The 19,526-nt window shown below is 52.6% G+C and overlaps 1 protein-coding gene across 1 annotated transcript in view; it reads right to left on the bottom strand.

The window, feature by feature from the left end:
- PDPK1 (3-phosphoinositide dependent protein kinase 1) overlaps positions 1–19,526 on the bottom strand; it is a 74,436-nt gene that overhangs the window by 24,862 nt on the left and 30,048 nt on the right. Inside the window, exons 2-6 of the mRNA XM_047713060.1 lie at positions 18,737–19,003; positions 15,269–15,311; positions 14,879–15,016; positions 10,504–10,648; positions 9,498–9,595 (exon numbers count right to left, since the gene is read on the bottom strand). Coding sequence (XP_047569016.1) covers positions 9,498–9,595; positions 10,504–10,648; positions 14,879–15,016; positions 15,269–15,311; positions 18,737–19,003 — 691 coding nt within the window. The remainder of the gene's footprint in view (positions 1–9,497; positions 9,596–10,503; positions 10,649–14,878; positions 15,017–15,268; positions 15,312–18,736; positions 19,004–19,526) is intronic.

Genomic DNA, 19,526 nt, shown 5'->3' with positions numbered 1-19,526 from the left:
CGGAACAGCTGTGGGCAAGGCTCTGGCCCTGCTCGGACAGGACCCCGGAGGAGACTACCTTTCCCAGCAGCAGGGTCCGGCTCGGCTCTGTCTCCTGTCCAGCACCCCGTGGCAGACGGGAGACCGAACCGCAGATTAACATCGTTTTGTTCCAGGCAAACAAGACCCGTGACTGAGCCTGACCCTCTCACAGATCAAATGGTCTTTCTTCTCAGTATCTTTAATAATCCCTGCTAGAAAGTATTTGTCCCTGAGGACACATTTTCCTGAACCAACCTGAGAAGTGAAACGTCACAGCAACACACCTACCAGCGAACAGCCTCCAGCCCTCCAGGCCATGGCTGAAGCCAGGGACACAGGAGGCAGCAACCAGCCCCACGCAGGGCCCTGACAGGTGGGCTTACTGACAAGTGTCCGAGCTTCTCTACTCAGGGCTCTCAGCGGGGGACAAAGAGGCCCCCGGGGGACATCTGGCAACGCCGGGAGACATTTCCCGCTGCCACAGCAGGGACATGAGGGAGCTCAGGTCACCTCGTGGACAGACCCCACAGGCTACAGACAGCAGGAGCACCCCAGCGCCACACGTCCCTAGGCCCTAGGTGGCCTCTGTGCAGCCTCCCTGGGACAGGGCTCTCCCGCCCTCTGGAGGCACAGCCACAAACAGAACAGGTAGAGCCAGCCCCGTTCTGGGACGTTCTGGAGGACGGGGAGCTGGGGAAGGGAGAAGAGCCGAACGTCCCTTCATTGTCCCTGCTCGGCTGTGTGTCTGCTGAGTCGGGGGAAGCAACCTTCTCCTCCTGCACTGACTGGAGGCTCTGAACTGGGCACCTCAGCCTGGTGCTGACAGAGAAATGACTTGAGGTTACAGCTACCTGGGACAAACACAAAAGACCCATGTTTGGTCGGTCTGCAAAATTCTTGACCATATACGGCTATAAATAGCACAACATCTGAATTAAAATGCAAACGGAAACCAGGGCGCCCAGCCACAGCAATGCGGCACACAGCGTCTGGGCTGAGAGAGGCCACCGCATCCCCGCTCACCACCCCTGTGGCAGCCTTGAAGTGTGGGGGCTCGCCGTGGGGGAGACTCCCTGACTGCCGTCCGAGGCCTCTGAGGCAGATGCCCAGGAGAAGACACAGACAGAGCCAGTGTACTTGCTCTTCCCCACGTGTCCCCAGATGTGGTCTCTGTCTTTGTCAGCGCTCCAAGGGGCCATCCTGGGTACTGGGGCCCTGGGGTCAGCAGGAGCCCCCAGGGGAAGGCAGGGGAAAGCCACGGGCACTACCCTTCCTGCCTCACACCATGCCACACCTCTCTCCCACCACGATGCCCCCACCTGCTCCAAGCTCGAGAGGCTCACAGTCCCCCTGTGGGGATCCAGCCCTGTTGCCTCGTAGGCCCTGCTATCCTCAACTCTCCCCTCAGCCAATCAGTCTCCTGCGCAGACTGCGGCTGCATCTGCGTCCTGCCAGGACCCTGAGCGACACTGCCAGGAACACTGAGGTGACTGAGAAGAGGAAAAAAGAACCCGAGAGCCAAAACCAAATGAAACTGTTCAATGATGCAATGAATCAAAGAAATGCAAATGAAAACAGCGAAGGTAAAAAAGGAAATACACACCGTCGGCAAGGATGTGAGAGGACACGCACACCCAGTGCTACCAGTGGGAATATGGAAGGGTGTCGTTTTCAGGGGAGCAATTTTACAAAAAGCACCAAAATCCACAGAGAACAAACTTGCCCTCTGAGCCAGCAGCTCGACTCCTGACACCTCGTCCCCAAGGACAGATCCAGCACAGGAAGGAGACGACACGGACCCTGGGAGCCCCGCTCGGTAATTCACAGCCTCCACTGGGCGTCCATTCTGCACAGGAAGCATGCGCTGCTTCCGCAATTTTTTTTTTTTTTTTTAAAGATTTTATTTATTTACCCGAGAGAGAACAAGAGCACTCGAGAGCACAGAAGGTGAGGGAGAAGCAAACTTCCTGCTGATCAAGGAGCCCCATATGGGGCTCGATTCCAGAATCCTGGGATCACGACCTGAGCTGAGGGCAGACGCCCAACTGAGCCACCCAGGCACCCCTGAGATTCGTTTTTTTAATGCTATTATTAAAAAGTTCTAAAACTGTATTTTTGTATGGAAAGATTTGTGCATAATTAAATAAGTAATTCATAAGTAAATAAATAATTCAATAATTCTGCCTTTAAATAGCTACACGATGCACCAAATAAAGTCTAAAAGACATACACCGTTCCCGCCCCAGCCCGTGGGGCTTTAAACAGTGAATCAGGATGTTATTAGGGCTGCGTGGTTGCTGCAGGCTTTCTGGGCCTGGCATGGCTTGTCTCCCATGACCCCTGCTGCTTCCTCTCCCCCAGGAGCCCATGCACACCTTCGTAGAGGTGGGACTCCAAGTCCCCAGGGAGGTATGAAGCTCACCCCGAGGAGGAGCTCTCTTGTTAGTCATGAGATGAAAGACTCCTCTGGCGTGTGGAAGAGAAGAGGACTACCCTCAGAGTGATGTTCTAGAAGCATAAAACATGCAGGATGAGACAAAGGACGAAAATACCAAAATATTAAAGCAGTGACTGTGAGATGTAACAGTACGTGATTTTCTTTATCGATATAACAACGAGATCTGGCAGGTCTAACAGAATTCTGAAGCCGGAATGGGCACATGTAACAGATCAAGAAACTGACAGCCGAAGGGGCGTGTGGGGGGCGCAGTTGGCTGACTGTGCTCCAGCTCCTGGTTTCAGCTCAGGTCATGATCTCGGGGTCGTGGGATGAGCTCAGTGGGGAGGCCGCTGGAGACTCTCCCTCCCTCCGTTCCTCCCCCAACTTATGGGCGCTCTTTCTAGAATAAATAAATAAATCTTAAAACAAACCAACGAACAGGAACCCGCGACAACTCTAAAGGAACAGAGGGACGCGTGTGACTGCCCCGGACGAGCGCAGGCACTTGTTGCCCACCTTCACAGTCAAAGAAACATTTCATTTCACTCAAAGTTTGGGGAAAACATGCAACTTTTTCCTCTCAGCTTCACGGCCAGCCGACTTCTATGCATGACAACTAGGGTAAGAGCCATAGAGGGCACCAGAAATGCAGAGACAACCTAGTTCCCTGCCCCCAGGCTCAGAGATGAACCGAATGGCCAAACTGCTCTACCAGTTAGAAAACCAGGCCTACAACCCACCACTGGCCGAAACGCTGCCGTTTCCACGCCACTGGCCACTGGAAGCAGGCCACAGGGTGAGGGTAAGGAAGAGGGTCTCGGGCTGGGCTGCTGTGTGCACCCTGAAAGTGAGTCAAAGAAACTGACCAGCATCCTGGGCCGTGGAACACTCCGGCCACCGCCCCGGACTCAGAAGTGCCAGGGACGAAGAAGAGACCTCAAGCGATGTTCCTGCGGTCAGAGAACACCTACACTCTCTTCAAAGCTGGCGGCGCAGACTGCTGGTCTCTTACCCGTACGCCCACAAGTGAAGCCCAGCAAACGCACTCCTCAAGCGGGCCGCGCTCTTGACCAAAGATGAGTGAACTGAGTACGGCGACATGTGAGAAGAAGTCTGCACCGCCACCAAGTGGCGTTTATCCCGGGAGCACAAGAGCGGTTCAACGTATAAAAATCATCAGTATACTATGTGTCATCAGCATAAAGGGAAAAAAACACACGATCATCTCAACAGACTCAGAAAAAGGATCTAAGGAACCTCTAACGCTCCTTCACGACAAGAAGACGTCACAGAGCAGGAACAGAACGAACCTCCGCAGCCTGATCAGGGCGTCCAGGAAAAGCCCACGGCGAGCGCCCACTCGACGATGAGAGACGGAAGCCTCTCCCCTCAGATCAGGAACACGACAAGGACACCTGCCCGGGCCCCGCCTGCTCCATATGGCCCCGGAGCTCCGACCACGGCAGGGAGGCAAGGGGAGGTAACAGGCATCCAGAGCGGAAAGGAAGAAATGAAACCGTCTTAAATCACAGATGACTTGATCTTACACAAAGTTTTGAGGAATTCATTAAAAAACGATCACAGCTAAGAACGAAGTCCCGGGGCACCTGGGTGGCTCAGTGGGTTAAAGCCTCTGTCTTCGGCTCGGGTCATGATCTCAGGGTCCTGGGATCAAGCCCCGCATCGGGCTCTCTGCTCAGCACGGAGCCTGCTTCCCCCTCTCTCTCTGCCTGCCTCTCTGTCTACTTGTGATCTCTCTCTCTCTGTCAAATAAATAAATAAATTCTTAAAAAAAAAAAAAGAACGAAGTCCCGCCAGGCTACAGGACACAAGATCCGGACACAAAAGTCAAGAGTGTTTCGGTGTACTTGCCGTGGGTAATCAAAAATGAAATTCAGAAAACAATTCCACTTACAAGAGCCTCAAAAATAAAACACTTAAGAATTTCCTAAAAACAGTGCAGAGCTTGTAGGCTGAAAACTATGAGTGGTTTTTGAAAGAAATGACAAGACCTGAATAAAAAGACCCCCTATGCCAAGGGACCAGAGGACTTAGTACTGCTGTGATGGTGACAGCCCCAGACAGCTCTCCCACATTCCCACCCCCATTGTGGGCCTTCAATCAGCACAAGGCTCCAAGGCCCAGCAACACCGCAGGGAATACCAGAATGCCACTCCGTCTAAAAACAACGTTCCCCGGTAAGGACCGACCACGTTCTGTTTACCCACTTGCATGATCACCTGATGGACACGAGTTGTCTCCACATTCTGGCTATCAGACAAAAGCTGCTCTCAACAGTCCTGTACACCTTTTCTCCATAAACATGTTCTCCGCTCTCTTGGGTATGCACCAGGGAGTACAACTGCTGAGTTACACGCTAACTATGGCTAACTGCCACCTGACTTCCAGAGGGACTGCACCATTTCACGCTCCCACCTACAGGACACGAGGGCTTGGGTTCCTCCACACCCATGCTAAGGTTTGTCATCACTGTTGGTCACTGTGATCACAGCCGTTCTAGAAGCAGTGGCTCAGTGTACTTTTGATCTATTTCCCCAACCACCTTGAACATCTTTTCATGTATTTACTGGCATTTGTTTGTCTTCTTTGGAGAAACATCTATTCAAACCCTGTGCCCACTTTTAAATTTTTATTTCGTTTTATTTCTTAAGTTATGAAATTTCATAAGTCCCTTAAGATACATGATTTGGCAATATTTTTTTCACTTTCTCAACGGTAACACAGCACAGAAGTTTCCCAACTGGACGCAGCTATTTCTCTTCTGTCGCTCATGCCTCAGATGGCGTATCTAAGAACCACTCCCCGCCGACCCCGAGGTCATGGAGATTTACACCTACGCTTCCTTTCAAGAGTTTCAGTTTCTGCATTCTATATTCACATTTCTGCTCTACCCAAGTTCAACTTCAGAGTTAGCTTTTGCATGTATGGTGTGAGGAAGGGGTAAATCATGTTTTTGAAGAGCTGGTCAATGCTGAAGGATGACAGCGAACCAGTTCAAGGTTGTCGCAAGTGGCAAATAAAGGGGAAAGGAAAGCAAGCACTTATCCTGTTTTGTCTCTGTAGTTAATACCACCATAGCTAACCAAACAGTTACTATGGGGAAGTTGTTCTTTAAAGAATTCCAGCCCAAGAATGAAAGAATTAGACTGTGATCATTCTGCATTCTCTAGAGAATTAATGGATCTAGGCCATTATGGCTAAAAAGGGCTGCTGACATCACAGGGAGAGATGACAGGGTGTTATGAGTGTCCTAATGGAGAAAACACCCCAGCCTCTGGTTGTGGGAGGACAGAATCTGCATGTGATCAAGGGGCCAGATCCAACTTCCCATTTTCAGCACACAGAGGGGACAGGAGCATTGTTACAGGACTCCGCAGAGATGCAATCAGGAAACTCTGTAAGACAAACGACCTGGTTTCCTCAACAGACTACAAGGGAAAAAATGAAGAATGAAAAAGAAATTTAAGAAACAAATTAGCTAGGCCCACTGTGGAGCTTTATTTAAATCCTGATTCAAGCAGACAACCACCAAAAAATCCTGATGTAGAATTATGACACCTGGAAATTTAACACAGTATTCTGGGATATAAAACAAATATTGTAGTTTCTCATTATGAAAATGGTTTGCTGTTCCAGTTATATATATGTGTGTGTGTGTGTGTGTGTGTGTGTGTGTGTGTGTGTGTGTGTGTGTGTATATATATATATATTTTTTTTTTTTTTTTTTTTTTTGACAGAGAGAGAGACAGTGAGAGAGGGAACACAAGCGGGGGAGAGGGAGAGGGAGAAGCAGGCTTCCCGCCTAGCAAGAAGCCCGATGTGGGACTTGATCCCAGAACCCCAGGATCATGTTTAAGTGGGTTAAATTATGATGATCGGTGGGTTAAGGCAGAGGCTTAACCCACTGAGCCGCCCAGCCACCCCTGCAGTTTTACTTTTTAAAAGAAACTTTATAGGGGCACCTGAGCGGCTCAGTGGGTTAAGCCTCTGCCTTCAGCTCAGGTCATGGTCTCAGGGTCCTGGGATCGAGCCCCGCATCTGGCTCTCTGCTCAGCAGGGAGCCTGCTTCCCCCTTCTCTCTCTCTGCCGGCTGCTCTGCCTACTTGTGATCTCTGCCAAATAAATAAATAAAATCTTAAAAAAAAAAAAAAGAAACTTTATACTTTAGTGATAAATACTAAAATATTTACTGCGAAAACTAATTGATAGTGGAAATCAGGTCAAAAGCATGGTCTGAATTTTACAAAAAGCAACTACTCTCATGTATCACAGCTATGACTAAATAAACACCAATACTGAGAAGACCAGAGTAAACCATTTCTCAATATAAAGAGCTGTACCGGGGGGTCTAAGTATAAGAACTTGACTCTGTGCTCCAACATGTGAACTTGGCGTTGGGGTGGGTGGAGATATCCTGCTCATGCCACACTGGGGGCAAGGCAGAGGTGCTTGGCCAAGGTCCAAAGTCCACAGCACAAGACAGGGGTGGTCAATACTGGTCTGAGGTCTGGAAGATGGCCATCCATGGAAGGTACAGCTGGAGTGAGTGACAGAAGTGACTTCAGCCTCACAGTCTCCCCCCTCGCGCCTCACGGCCCCTCTCCCGTCACCTGCCAGCCCTCCCCTCCTGTTTAGTGAATGGAACCTCCACATCTGGCTGCATACCAGAAAGGTCCCCACGGCTCAAGACACATGTTTCTAGACACAAACCCTAAGTCTGAACCTCTGTGGCATCCTAAGCTCCCCAAGCCTCTTACAAAGAGGGCAAAGACCAGGGCCACAGCCACAGACAAGGGGCTTACTGGCTTAGTCTGCGTGATTAAGCTGTCCCCACTCGGGGACAGGTCTGGGACCCTTGTTAGGGTAGGTTAGAAGTCAAAGTCCTCTGTGCCAGGAAGTCCTCCTCAGTCTCACATACCCTCTTCCACAGCTGGCTGCTGTCTCCTATCTCTGCCTCTCACAACCACAGGGCCACGCGACTGCACAGGAAGCAGTGAGAGAGACAGGTACAACCTGTGTCTGTCTGGGAGACAGGCAGCCGCCTCTCGCAGGAGGGCGCGGCAAGCGCACGTGCACAGCGCCGCTGCGGAGCCTGAGCCCGCTCCTGCCGACACCCGTTTTCTGCAAGCTCAAGATGTCTTCGGGGATCCATCTCTGCACCAAAGGTAAAAGCTAATGCAAGAATAAATTCTAAGATTCTGAACTACTTCAAACAGAAAGTGACAGCAAGTCACTATAATGAATCCCTCACATAATTATACATGTTTTTCCCTCTTTCTCTAAGAAGGAAAAAAAAAGCCGACTCCTCCGTATATATGGGCTCTCCCTGGTTTACAGTGTAAGCACTTTCAGACGTCTCCTTCTAGAAAGAAAGATATGCAGCTGTATTTCACTATTTCACAAAGGCATTTACATTCTTCTATTTTCTAAACGACTACAAGGCAACAGGACTAGCCTGTGCCAAGTATCAGATTCTAAAGAGAATGTGAGGGGTGGGGGGAGCGGCCAGAGCGTGAGGGGCTGGCTTCTGAGGCTGACTGGGGGGGCCCACAGGAAGTCACACACAACATGACAAGAACAGGACCACGGCATTTCCTATTCAGTTCACCTGGCTCATGGGCGACACTCACGGCTACGGGTTACACCCTATCCACCGAAACTCGGCTGCCGGCCACTTCGACGTGACTCTGCAGCAGGAACGAGTCCAACCGATCAAGGTTTCGGGGCATCTCACGAGTGCCCACAGGACACTTGTGAGGAAAGGGAGCCGCAAAGGGCAGGCGGGCGGCACCAGGACTGAAATTTGTTGAGAAATAAGCGTGTCTTCCTTGATGGCAAGTTTTGTTTTGGCCCCCGAGGGGTGGTGCCCTAGGAGTCCCAGAGAAGTGCCCACATCCCAGACATCGTCTTGGCGACTCAGTGAGTGTCTGCACAACAGGAAGGCACCAACTGAGTCCTCACACCAATACCGCGAGTAAAAACACGGGGCTGCGAGAGCACCCGGGAAGCAAAGATAAGGCGCGCTGCTGAGAACGCAGAGGCCCAGCCAGGTGTGGCCGGAGAAGGGGACCCCGGGCACCAGCCTGCCAGCCGCCCTGGGAGCGCACGCTCCCTAAAGAGGCCTCCGTTCAACCTGAGGCAGAGCAGGCCTGCCGGGCTGAGCTAGAGGGCTCTCCCACTGGCGCGTGGGGCTCATGGCTCCCCTCTTCCACAGGAGGGCAGCTCGAGCGAGCTGGGTGCTTCCACCGGAAAGCCCAGTCCTCCTCACGGGTCCCCACAGGCCCTGGCAGAGGCGAGCACGTTGCCCAGCCCCTCGGGCCAGGCTCAGAGTAGCTCTGTCGGGGACACTTGTCCTGACTTAAGGTTCATTTTCAAGGTTCCTTATTAATTTCAAGGTCCCGGCTGGCTAGCCAGGACACCCCAAGTCACTCTTGTGGCCCACTTTACTGTTAGTCACTCCTCAAGCGATGGAGCGGTCATGATGCATAAACCAACACCAGGAATTACCCTAAGGGAACAGTAATAAGGAGGGTTTGTAATTATAAACGTGCACCTGAGGAGGTTAGACATCAGCCCCCACGTGTTCTGGGACTTCACAGAACCTCACTCTGACCAGCGTGCCGGATCAACTACACTGAGGAGATGGGGAGACAGAGGGGGCTGACGGCGGGCACTGGGATACAGGGCAGTGCTCTCCCCGTTACAACCGACAGTCCCAACGCAGAGGGCTGGGAGCGGACTCCATTGACCCCACACTCCCGCACAGAACACCAGGAACGCATGTGGCACCTGGCATCCCTCCACCTGGCAGACCAGGCGCCCACTGCCCAGGCCTTCAGGCAGAGCCTCCACGAAGCCAGGGCCTGCCCCTGTGAAGGCTTAAGTGTGTACAACAGCAGGGGTGTGGCGAACATGTCACTGACAGTGAATACAATGCCATTCGACGCATTTCTGAGAAGCTGTTTTTGATCTGGAACACTGAGCTGGGACGTCTGGGAAGAGGGCGCTCACACACCTTGTTTACTCTCTGGGGATAGCACTTTCGCTGTTCCAAAATCCGTGATCTGGATGTGCATGTCCTCATTCAACAAAATGTTTTCTGGCTTCAGGTCCCTGTGAAAGCAGATTTGGTCCATCTGAGATGAAATATTTCAATAGCAATGTTATCACAAACACTAAATTTGCTGAAAACAAATGAACTGATTAAATACTTCTAATCTTTATGGACTAACAGCCAAGAATGAGTCTACAAAGTTCACACTGAGCAAATACCAGCTGCATCTAATCGGTACGTTCCCACCACGTCACTTCAGAAACGCATCTGTCATTTTCAATACGCTTTTTGGTTAAACTGTATTCCATCATTTTTAACCCATAAAAGGCAGATCTTGGGAACCTACTGTGGTCAGGTAATCATTTCACAATATATATAAATCAGCCACCACGTTGTACACCTTTGACTTACACAGTGATAAGTGTTCACTGTTTCTTGATAAAACCAGAAAACAGGATTAAAATATTAAATTTTGTGGGGTGCCTGGGTGGCTCAGTGGGTTAAAGCCTCTGTCTTCAGCTCAGGTCGTGATCCCAGGGTCCTGGGATTGAGCCCCACATCAGGCTCCCTGTTCAGCGGGGAGCCTGCTTCTCCCCCTCCTCTGCCTACTTGTCTGTCTGTCAAATAAATATTTTAAAAAGTCGTAAAATGTTAAATTTTGTTATGTGTATTTCGCCACAAAAGCCATCTGTAACAGGAACGAGAGAGCTCGTACGAACACTTTCGATTTGACAAAATCGGAGAGTCACAGAGATAGAGATCAGAAATGAGCACACACGCGAGCTCCAAGGTGGGACGGACAGCACCAGTTGGGACAGCCGAGGGCGCCACTGGCTGCCAGCGTCACCCGGCACTGGGAGGCCCCGTGAGTGTCAGCACCGGGTGGCGTCAGCTTCTCCTCAGTCCTTACCAAGAGGCCTCCCATCCCTCCGGGCACCCCCGCAGAGCTGAGCCAGAGGCCTGGTACCTGTGAATGATGCCCTTGCCATGCAAGTACTCCAGAGCTGACACCATCTCGGCCGTGTAAAACCGGGTGCATGTCTCATCGAATGAGCCAATTTTGCGAATGTATTTAAGTAGTTCTCCATTTTTGGCATAACTAAGACCAAAGTCTAAATGTTGCATCGTTAAGGAAGAGTACAAAAGTCATTATTTTAAACTAATCTTACAGCCCCATAGGATTATTTTTAATTAATGAAAACTGAAGGTACCCATGTCCTGAGACAGCAGTCCCGCTTCAAGTCAGACCCTGTCGCGATCACACCCACAGCTGCTGGGGCTGATAGGACGCCCTGGCCCCAGCCCCAGGACCAGGCCCCAGCATGGGTTTCTCCCAAGAACACTATGACACACACTCCAAGGCCCAATTGCTCCTTCTGGACCCCACCCTCTCCAGAAGGTGACGGGCTCGGGGAAGCGAAGGCACTGGGGCAGAGTGGCCAGAGCCTGTGGCACACGTGCCTCTCGGCAGGCTTCAGCAAGGAGAAGGGGGACCCCACCCTAATTCAACCTCCAAACCTGCACCACGGTGGGCTCAGAGCATTTACTGAGCACCAACCGCATTCACAGTGTGCTAAGAGTTCATGCACATAAAGGTTTCTCAAATGCAAGCTCCTGTCCAAGTGCGAAGTAACAAGTCTTGTAAGAGAACTGCCATTTTATTATCTTCTCAATTTCATCGACAGGAGAAACAGAGACGTTTTTCCCTTTCACACTGTGGTGTGATCTGCTTCCATTCTCCCTTCCCAGAAGGATTACAGGCGGGAACAGTGACAGAGCCCATACATCAGCTTCCTCTCAGAAGCTCCGAACACGTGCACCTATAAACAGAACTGTGCAGGCTGACTTCACAGCTCCCTAGCAGCCAGGGCCACAGCGACAGGAGTCCTCACTGCCCTAGCTAGCGGCTCTGAGAGCAGGAAGGGGTGGCCCACGCTCAAGGTTTTCACCAGAGCACTGTGGGCTCCCACCAAGGACAGTCTGATGCTGCAGGGCCATGAGGACAAGCCCAGGATGGAAGGGACCAGCGAGCAAAGCTGCCCAAACCTGTCCCTGATTCAGCCCCAAATATGGCCACCCACACCCTTCCAACCAGGACAAAAGGAACCTGAAGCAAGAATGCAAAGGGTCCCGGCCAGACCCCTTCACAGCTCACCCTGCTGGCTCCTCTCCAGGAAAGGCTGGTGTCCACGGCCCCCTCGGCAGCGCCCCACCCGGACTGGCCACGAGCCTGAGGACTCAGGAGTGCCGAGGAGCCTGCAGCAGACCCGAGAGGCTCGCCTCAGTGCAGGGACAGCGCCTCTCTGAGCTTCACGCGGTTTGCCCCTTGTCTGACCGCTTCTGGAGTTCCTGTTTCCTGGGTGAAGGACACTTCTAGTTCTTCACTCAGCTTAAGGCTAAGGCAACCAAAGGTTCCGAACATAACAACTGTTGAGGGTCCTGGCTCCAAGCCCACGTTGTCTCCAACCACACACCTTCCTCATCCCCAGAAGTATTCTCTCGCACCTCCTGGGTCCGCCTCATACCCCAGAAAATTTCTCCCTCCCTTGGCACAGCCAGTGGCCCAGGACAGCAAGGAGGAAGCTGTTCTCTCCCAGGAAGTGGGTGAATTCCCGGAAGGATGAGCACAGACCAGGCCTATGACAGAGCCCGGTAAGCTCAACGCCTGCGCTTGGCAAAGGGACCTGGCCCAGAGAGGTTAAGTAACTGACTCAGGGTCACGAAGCCAAGGAGGGACACAAGTGGAGCCCAGCCTCCTAAGGTTTAGAGCACTCCTCCTGTCCCCAGCCGCAAGAAGGGACACACAATGATAAGCAGTCAGTCCAGGCAGCCTCACAGGTGAGACAGACACTGAGCAGCCTCGAAGACGACTCTTCAGTGTCCTCCGGGGGCCACAAGCAGCGACGGCAGAGTGGTGGGGACAGGGCTGATGCTGGAGCCAGGCAGAAGCACACGTTCTCTAACCCTGAACAAACCAGGCAGGACCCTCTGCCCTACATGCCCGTGGCTATGACACCCCTTGACTGCTCCCTCCCGAGGGTGGAACCACTGGGCAAAACCCACCACGGGTGCTGCCAGGACCTCCTCAGCTCTCTCTCCTGAAACTCTCTCCCCAGCCCGAAACAACCTATACGGGGGCCATTCCACAGGGCAGACCCAGGGCCCAGGTGCCTGGCCACTCCACAGCCCCCGGCCTGGCCGCCAAGCACCCCACGCTGGAAACCAACCAGCCCTGCGCCCCCGAAGTCTGTCCTCTCCGCCCATGGGCAACACCCCGCCTCCTACATGCTAGTCTCTGTGTCGGGATGACTCGGGCTCAGGCCTCAGAACTTTTCCCTGTTGAGGGACCGCCCTGCGGTGGCCGGCCAGCCTGCTGATGCCCCCCGCCCCCGGCCCCCAGCTCGCACGCTGCCCTGACCCCTGACCCAGCAGCAGTCAGCACCCACAGCCGCATCAAACGCCAACCCAGCAGCAGTCAGCACCCACAAACGCATCAAACGCCAACCCCACACACACCTCTAGCCTGGTCTCACCCTTGGTCTCTTCTGGCTCGCTCCCAGCACCCCCGGGCACCCCGGCCCGAAGCCCCACACCCAGGAGCCAGGCTGACTGCACTGCCCCTTGCCCAGCTTCCTCACAGGAGCCTTCAGGGTGGCACCAGCCACGATCACAGCAAATGGCTGCTCTGCTCTAGCACTCGGGGCTCCCAGCGCACTTAGAAGAAAATCCGTAACTCTTGTCAGGCCTCTAGGGGAGGAAAAGCTGGCCCCTGACCAGCTTTGTCACTCCACCAGCAAGCCAGCTTCTAGCCCTCGCTCTACCCAGGTCTCTGGCCGAAGTCCACGTCCCTGCAGACCACCAAGCTACAAGAGCAGCACTCTCCTTCACCCTCTTACCTGCCCTCACTGCCCTCGCTCCCCAAGTCTACTGCACGGGCACTGGCGATCTGGGTGTGTCTAACTGCTCCTGGGTATGCAGACTCCATGACGGCCAAGCCTTCACCTTTTCACCAGCATACCCCCATGGCCTGGCACTCAGCAAGTACTTCTCAGTAAGTGAAAGGACAAATTGAGCCGACAGCTGAAGGAGCCAGAAAATGGTGCTGGGGCCGGGGCGGGAGGGGGAACGGGATGGAGCAAAGTTCTAAACGAGAAGAATCTGTGTAGAAAGAGGCAGGGGAAAGCCTGGGGGAGAGGGGGTGGATGGGCAAGCCAAGCCCTTACGGGGACCGGCTCTGTAGGAGTAGGGCACAAGCTGAGGACACTGAGGGCAGGAGGGAAAGAATTAAGGGGTCGAGGCCTGAACAAGCCCTGAGGCAACTCCACGTGACAGCTGACCTCTCAGTGCAGCGGAAACCAGAAGAGCATCTATTGGAACCGGGGACAGAGTCATGGGGGCACAGAGGGGCTGGGCAAGTCCTGGTTGGGAAAAATGACAGGAAAGGGCTGTGAAACGAGGAGAAACTGGCTAGCTAGGCCATGCGATGGGCAGGCCCTGGGACGAGCAAGATAACACAGTGTGGTCTACCCTGAAGACCAGGGTACTGTCTGCCCTGCTCCCTAAGCAAAGGTAAAAGAGGGGGAAAAAACACCGCTCCAGGGGTTAGTGGAGAAATCAGGGAGCAGAAGAGGCCCTCAGAAGAAGCAATCGGTGGTGTGTGACAGCCTTGCTGGAGAGCCAGAGGCACTGGGTGACCAGAGCCATGCACAGGCAGAGAGCAAACTGGGGTGGGAGCCACGGGGAGGACGGAGGGCAGGAAAGAGGGAGGGAGGCTGGATGGCCTGGGGAGGACAGCGTTCTGGGTACTGTGGGAAAGACTCTGGACTCCTGTGGGTGGCTCCCTGGACTTCTCACTTGGGGGCTACGCCTGATAAAGCGGTCCCTTCCAAACAGACCCCATACCCATGGGCCAAAGAGAGCAGAGAGGCGCCCTGGGCACCCAAGATCCTTTTTCCTCCCTCACTGCCCTGCTTTGAGCGGAGGACCTGACATCTGATGGATATCCCAAGGACACCAGTTAGAGGAAGAGGGAATGCCTCTGAATAAATGTCTAGCAGCCACAGGGTTAAAAATCCTAACAATCCTTTAGATTGTTTATGAACAAAAAAACCTCAAAAAGGCTTGTGATGACTTCTTTTGAAGTAACATTCTACTTCAGTGAACACCAGCAATCCCAGGGGCTCCCAAAGCAAAGTGACGTGAATTCATCCGCATTGAGATTATGCCACCCTGTCCTTTCCAGGAAAGAAACGACTTGTGAACATAAACAGCGGGGCCACGACTCCAAAACCATACGGGGTCACTGGTATGACTTCAGAAGCCTCTGACTGTTCAAAGGATACATAGCTTTTCATCATCCTGAAATGTGAAGTAAAGTTTAACAAAGAACGGGTGATCCAGGCGTGACATCACGTCTCTCTCTCTGGTTACATACGGGACCTTGTTCTCTTTGATAATGTGACGTTTCTCTAGAATTTTAACTTAAAGTAAGAGAGAAGCAAGTTACTACGATTAATAATGGTTTAAGAAAATATACTAAAAACAAAACTCATCAAAGTAACTGATACAAATTAAAGTTTTTCACAAAACCTACCCATCGGGTTTGTGGTCTCTAAGACCACCAGCATCCCACCCCTGAAATCAGCACAGAGCCTCCAGGTGCTGGGAGGCCGGGCCGCCGGCACACGCCCTCACCTGTACCCCGGAAGCGCAGCCCCGGGGTCAGTACTTACTAGCATATTCCCTTGAGGTTGCCAGTTCTCGGGCCAGGACAACCTGGTTTGGGAAGAAAAGAGGGAAAGAGAAGAGAAAAAACACTCAGTATAACCCGGGCGTCAACTCTCACGTGTTATCTTGAGGCTGACCACACAGGCTAACCTGCCCCCACCATTAAATTACATTTAAATATTTGAAATTACGTTAAAACATATTGGTCCTGTGCTAAAAATCTGGCTGGATATTAACGATGAAGTTACTGTGTTCTAATGAACAGCAAACGCACAGATCAATCAAGGGTCCTCAGAAGGCTTTCCATCAGCTGCTGAGTTCCCAGGGCGCAGTGACCTATGCATTCAGGAATATCCTGGACTAACGTCACCCCCACAAACAGGAGACAGAAACAGCAAATAATAGCCCAGATCGGTCCTGGGAACACCTTCAAAAAATAACTTTTAGAATATGCTCTCAGTTATGTTCACTGTGATAAGCTGCCCTGAATTTGGGCTTTTACAAAGAACTGTGACCACACATTTCAGTGCTGCACTCGGGGACGGTAAACACTGTCCCTGCTGTCAAGGGCCCAGGAAACCAAGGCCCATGAGGCCCACGGAGGTGCCTGCTGCACAGCGCGCCTCCCACCCAGGGTGCGATCCCACTCCTGGCGGGCTTTCTCGGCTGCACACCTAAGGCCTGTAGTCACACTCCACTTTGGGGACAGAGAGCCAACAGGGTATAGCACAACGTGGAAAAGAGATTTCTACACAAGCAACCTTTGGGCACAAGTGGGTACCAATTTCCACAGGCCTGATGAGGCCCGTTGGCCGGGAAGCTGGGGCACCCGACCCACCACAGCCAGCTGAGGCGGATGGCGCCGGTCCCCCCCACCAGACACCTGGAGGAAGGATGGTCCGAAGATCAGAGTGCAGATGGAAACCTGTCCGGATCCTGGGGGAATCCCTGGGCCTCCCCTCAGGGAACACCTTTGGAGGCCAGACTCATCGCATTACAGAATTCTCCAACAGACTCACCAGAAGCGATCTGGGGAAAACACTGTGTGAAACGACCTGCAGTGATTAAGAAGAATGGGTTTGGATTTTATGTGCTCAAATGGAAAGATCTCAGAGATCTTGCGGAAGGAATGCACCTGTGTGGGCTGCTCTCAAGCACTGGGGCATGCGTTTATGAAATGTTAAGTTTCTTCACAGGAGCATGTGCTAGCTACAAGGAAGGAGGAAAGAGGAAGAAAGAAATATCAGAAAGCACTAGTAATTAACAGGATCTTTTCTGAAGAAGGCACTTAGGAAATCTCTCTTGCTTTGTGAATTCAATATTTCACGTGCAGGTTTCCCTATGGGCACAGGGCAGGGAGTATCCCTCTTCCAGGGAACAAGGCATGACACATCCCTCTGTCACCGTGGGGCCAACAGCAGAGCTCATCTGGACGTCAACATCATCCCCAGGGAGCCAGGCAGCAGCAGGCTGGGCCTCCACACTCCCCGGGGCCAGGCTTGGCCAAGTGCAGATCCTGATCAGGCTGGGAACGGCCGCTTGTCCTCCCCCCTCCTCTAGAAATCTAATTTTAAGTGGTCTCTATTTCCGGAGCGATGAAGAAGACCTGAGGGTAGCACATATCATCTGAGGCCCAGAGCAGCGGGACTACACGCAGCGCCAGGAAGGAGCCTGCAGCTCCCGGGGCTCCTCCCGGGCAACCTGCTTCGAAAGGCGCAGGGAGGCAAGCATCACAGCTGGGCCCTTCCAACATCAGGACTGCATCATCCAGAATGGACGGGGCCTACTTTTACCTGCTGTGCAGACCCACAGACAAGGGGGAGTTTCATAAATAAGCCCTCATTCATGAGTCGAGATAAATGTCCATGAAGCAGAACTGAGAGAGGGAGAACGCTGCTTCTTTTACCGGACTCTTCAGTAACGGTGCGGAACAGCCAAGGTTCTTTTCAAAACAGTTTCTTCTTTCTGAGAAGATCTGTGAGTTACCAGAACTACTGGGAACTATCCTCATAGTTGAAGACTGTTATCATGTGGGCACAACTGTTTGGTAATTTAAACAGAAACGGCCAATAAAAAAAATCTAAATTAAAATATAAGGGGAGGCGCCTGGGTGGCTCAGTCAGGCGTCTGCCTTCTGCTCGGGTCATGATCCTAGGGTCCTGGGATCGAGCGCTGCATCGGGCTCCCTGCTCCCTTGCCTTCCCCATTTGAGCGCACATGCTCAGGCTCGCTCACTCTCAAATAAATAAACAGAATCGGGGCGGATGGGTGGCTCAGTGGGTTAAGCCTCTGCCTTCGGCTCAGGTCATGATCTCAGGGTCCTGGGATGGAGCCCCACATCGGGCTCTCTGCTCAGCAGGGGGCCTGCTTCCCCCTCCCCACCCCTCTGCCTGCCTCTCTGCCTGCTTGTGATCTCTCTCTCTCTCTGAAATAAATAAATAAATAATTTAAATAAATAAACAGAATCTTAAATACGTACATATATATGTACGTACTATATATATATATATATATACATATATATATATATAAATACATACAAATACATATATTTGTTCCCCGTGTGTATATATACACACACATGGGGAAAAAAAGTTAACACTGATTAAAACCAAGTTGGCAACATGGGTGAGCTATAAAACTTCACGTTCTTCGTTATATCTTGTGACATTTCATGAATGTAAAAAGAGAAAAGCGAAACAGGTTTCACATGAGGTTTCTCCCCGGAGGCCGGCCAAGAAGGCCCCGGCCATCTGCAGGGCGTGCTGATGCCCAGGCCGCCCCCAAGCCTGCGCAAGCCCCCGGCCCCATCACAGCTACGTGGGGCTCCCACCTCCGCAAAGGGGCTGCTCTGAACCTTCACTTCTTTGCTTGAAAAGGAAAAGAACACCACAAGACAGGCACAAGTGGCTCAGGTAGCAAACAGAGGTGCTGACTGACACGGAGACCGAGAACCTGGAGGCTAGCAGGTCTGGGGCTGTGCCTCCAGCGGGGGTCAAGGCTGTGCCGATTTATGCATTGTTTTAAATAACAGAGAAAGAGTAAAGGTCATTAAGTGTTTCCTGAAAAGTCTGAAGAGACACTGATACTGACACTTTCAAACGAAGGGAGGGCTGGGGAGGGCTGACGGGACACAGGACGCAGGTGAGATCTGTCGATGACAGGTTAGGGTAAAAACTAACTGCATCAAACCCCAAACCAGACCAACAACAGAAAGACCAACAGACAGATGCCTTTTACAGCTTTTGTCTTCAAAAATCATGGCTTAGGGATCTCACCCACGTGATTCTCTGGGTGGTAGGCGGCCCCAAATCACCCTCGCAACTGGAGTAGAACCCCAGAGAGGCCGGAGACCCTCGCCTGGGGAAGACTACCACCCAGGTCACGTGGTCCCCTAGCTCCAAGCCCTGAGGAAAGGCAGGCTTCCCAAGGAAAATATACTCATTGAGGAAACAGCAGCAGCAGGTACTCACTGTGGAAAAAGAGCCTTCACCAAGAATTTTCCCAAATTTGAAGTCTTCAGGCCGTTTCTTCCGAGGCTGTGGCGGCGGCTGGGCGGTGTGCTGCAGGGAGCTCGCGCTCGGGCGGGGCGCAGCCGCGGTGCTGTCCATGGTAGGGCCCTGTCTGCTGCCGCCGCTCGGGATGCCAGGGGCCGTGCCGGACTCAGTCTGGGTCCTCACCATTGATGGGGACGGGCAAGCACATAACACCACGCTGGACTGAATAGGAACGGTGTCGTACTGGCGGACACAGGAAAAAGGGGTAAGATTCACAGTGGCTCACTTTTCCTACATGTATGAACTGAAGTGGTAACACTGTTGAAATACGAACACCAAGTGCAGGGCAAGGCATCTGACGTTCTGCCACAGGGTTCAGGCCACTGCTCTCCTGCAATCCCTTCCCTGCTCAAATCCCAGCCCCCACACCCCGTCCCTGTGCCCAGCAACCCCACTATCCAGATCCTATCCGCCCTCACTCTCCTCCATCAGAACCGAGTGACTCTCCAACCAGCCCCTGCCATGGCCAGTTGCGCCTTCCCATCACGGCCCAACCTCAGTGCCCCCAGCAGCCAGCCCCAGCTCCCAGAGGAAGCCAGCCCGAACTCTGACCACGGCGTCCCCACCTGGAGCTCCTCGCCGACTCACCCACCCACACCTCATACAGGCTGGACACACAGAAGGAACTCAATTAGGGCCTGAACACACAGACTGGCTTAAAACTGCACAACGAAACAGAATTTCAGCCCAGCAGCGCTAGAGCACG

This window comes from Lutra lutra, chromosome 18 (assembly GCF_902655055.1).
Source record: "Lutra lutra chromosome 18, mLutLut1.2, whole genome shotgun sequence".
Lineage (NCBI taxonomy): Eukaryota > Metazoa > Chordata > Mammalia > Carnivora > Mustelidae > Lutra > Lutra lutra.
This window is presented reverse-complemented; position numbering and strand designations above follow the sequence as displayed.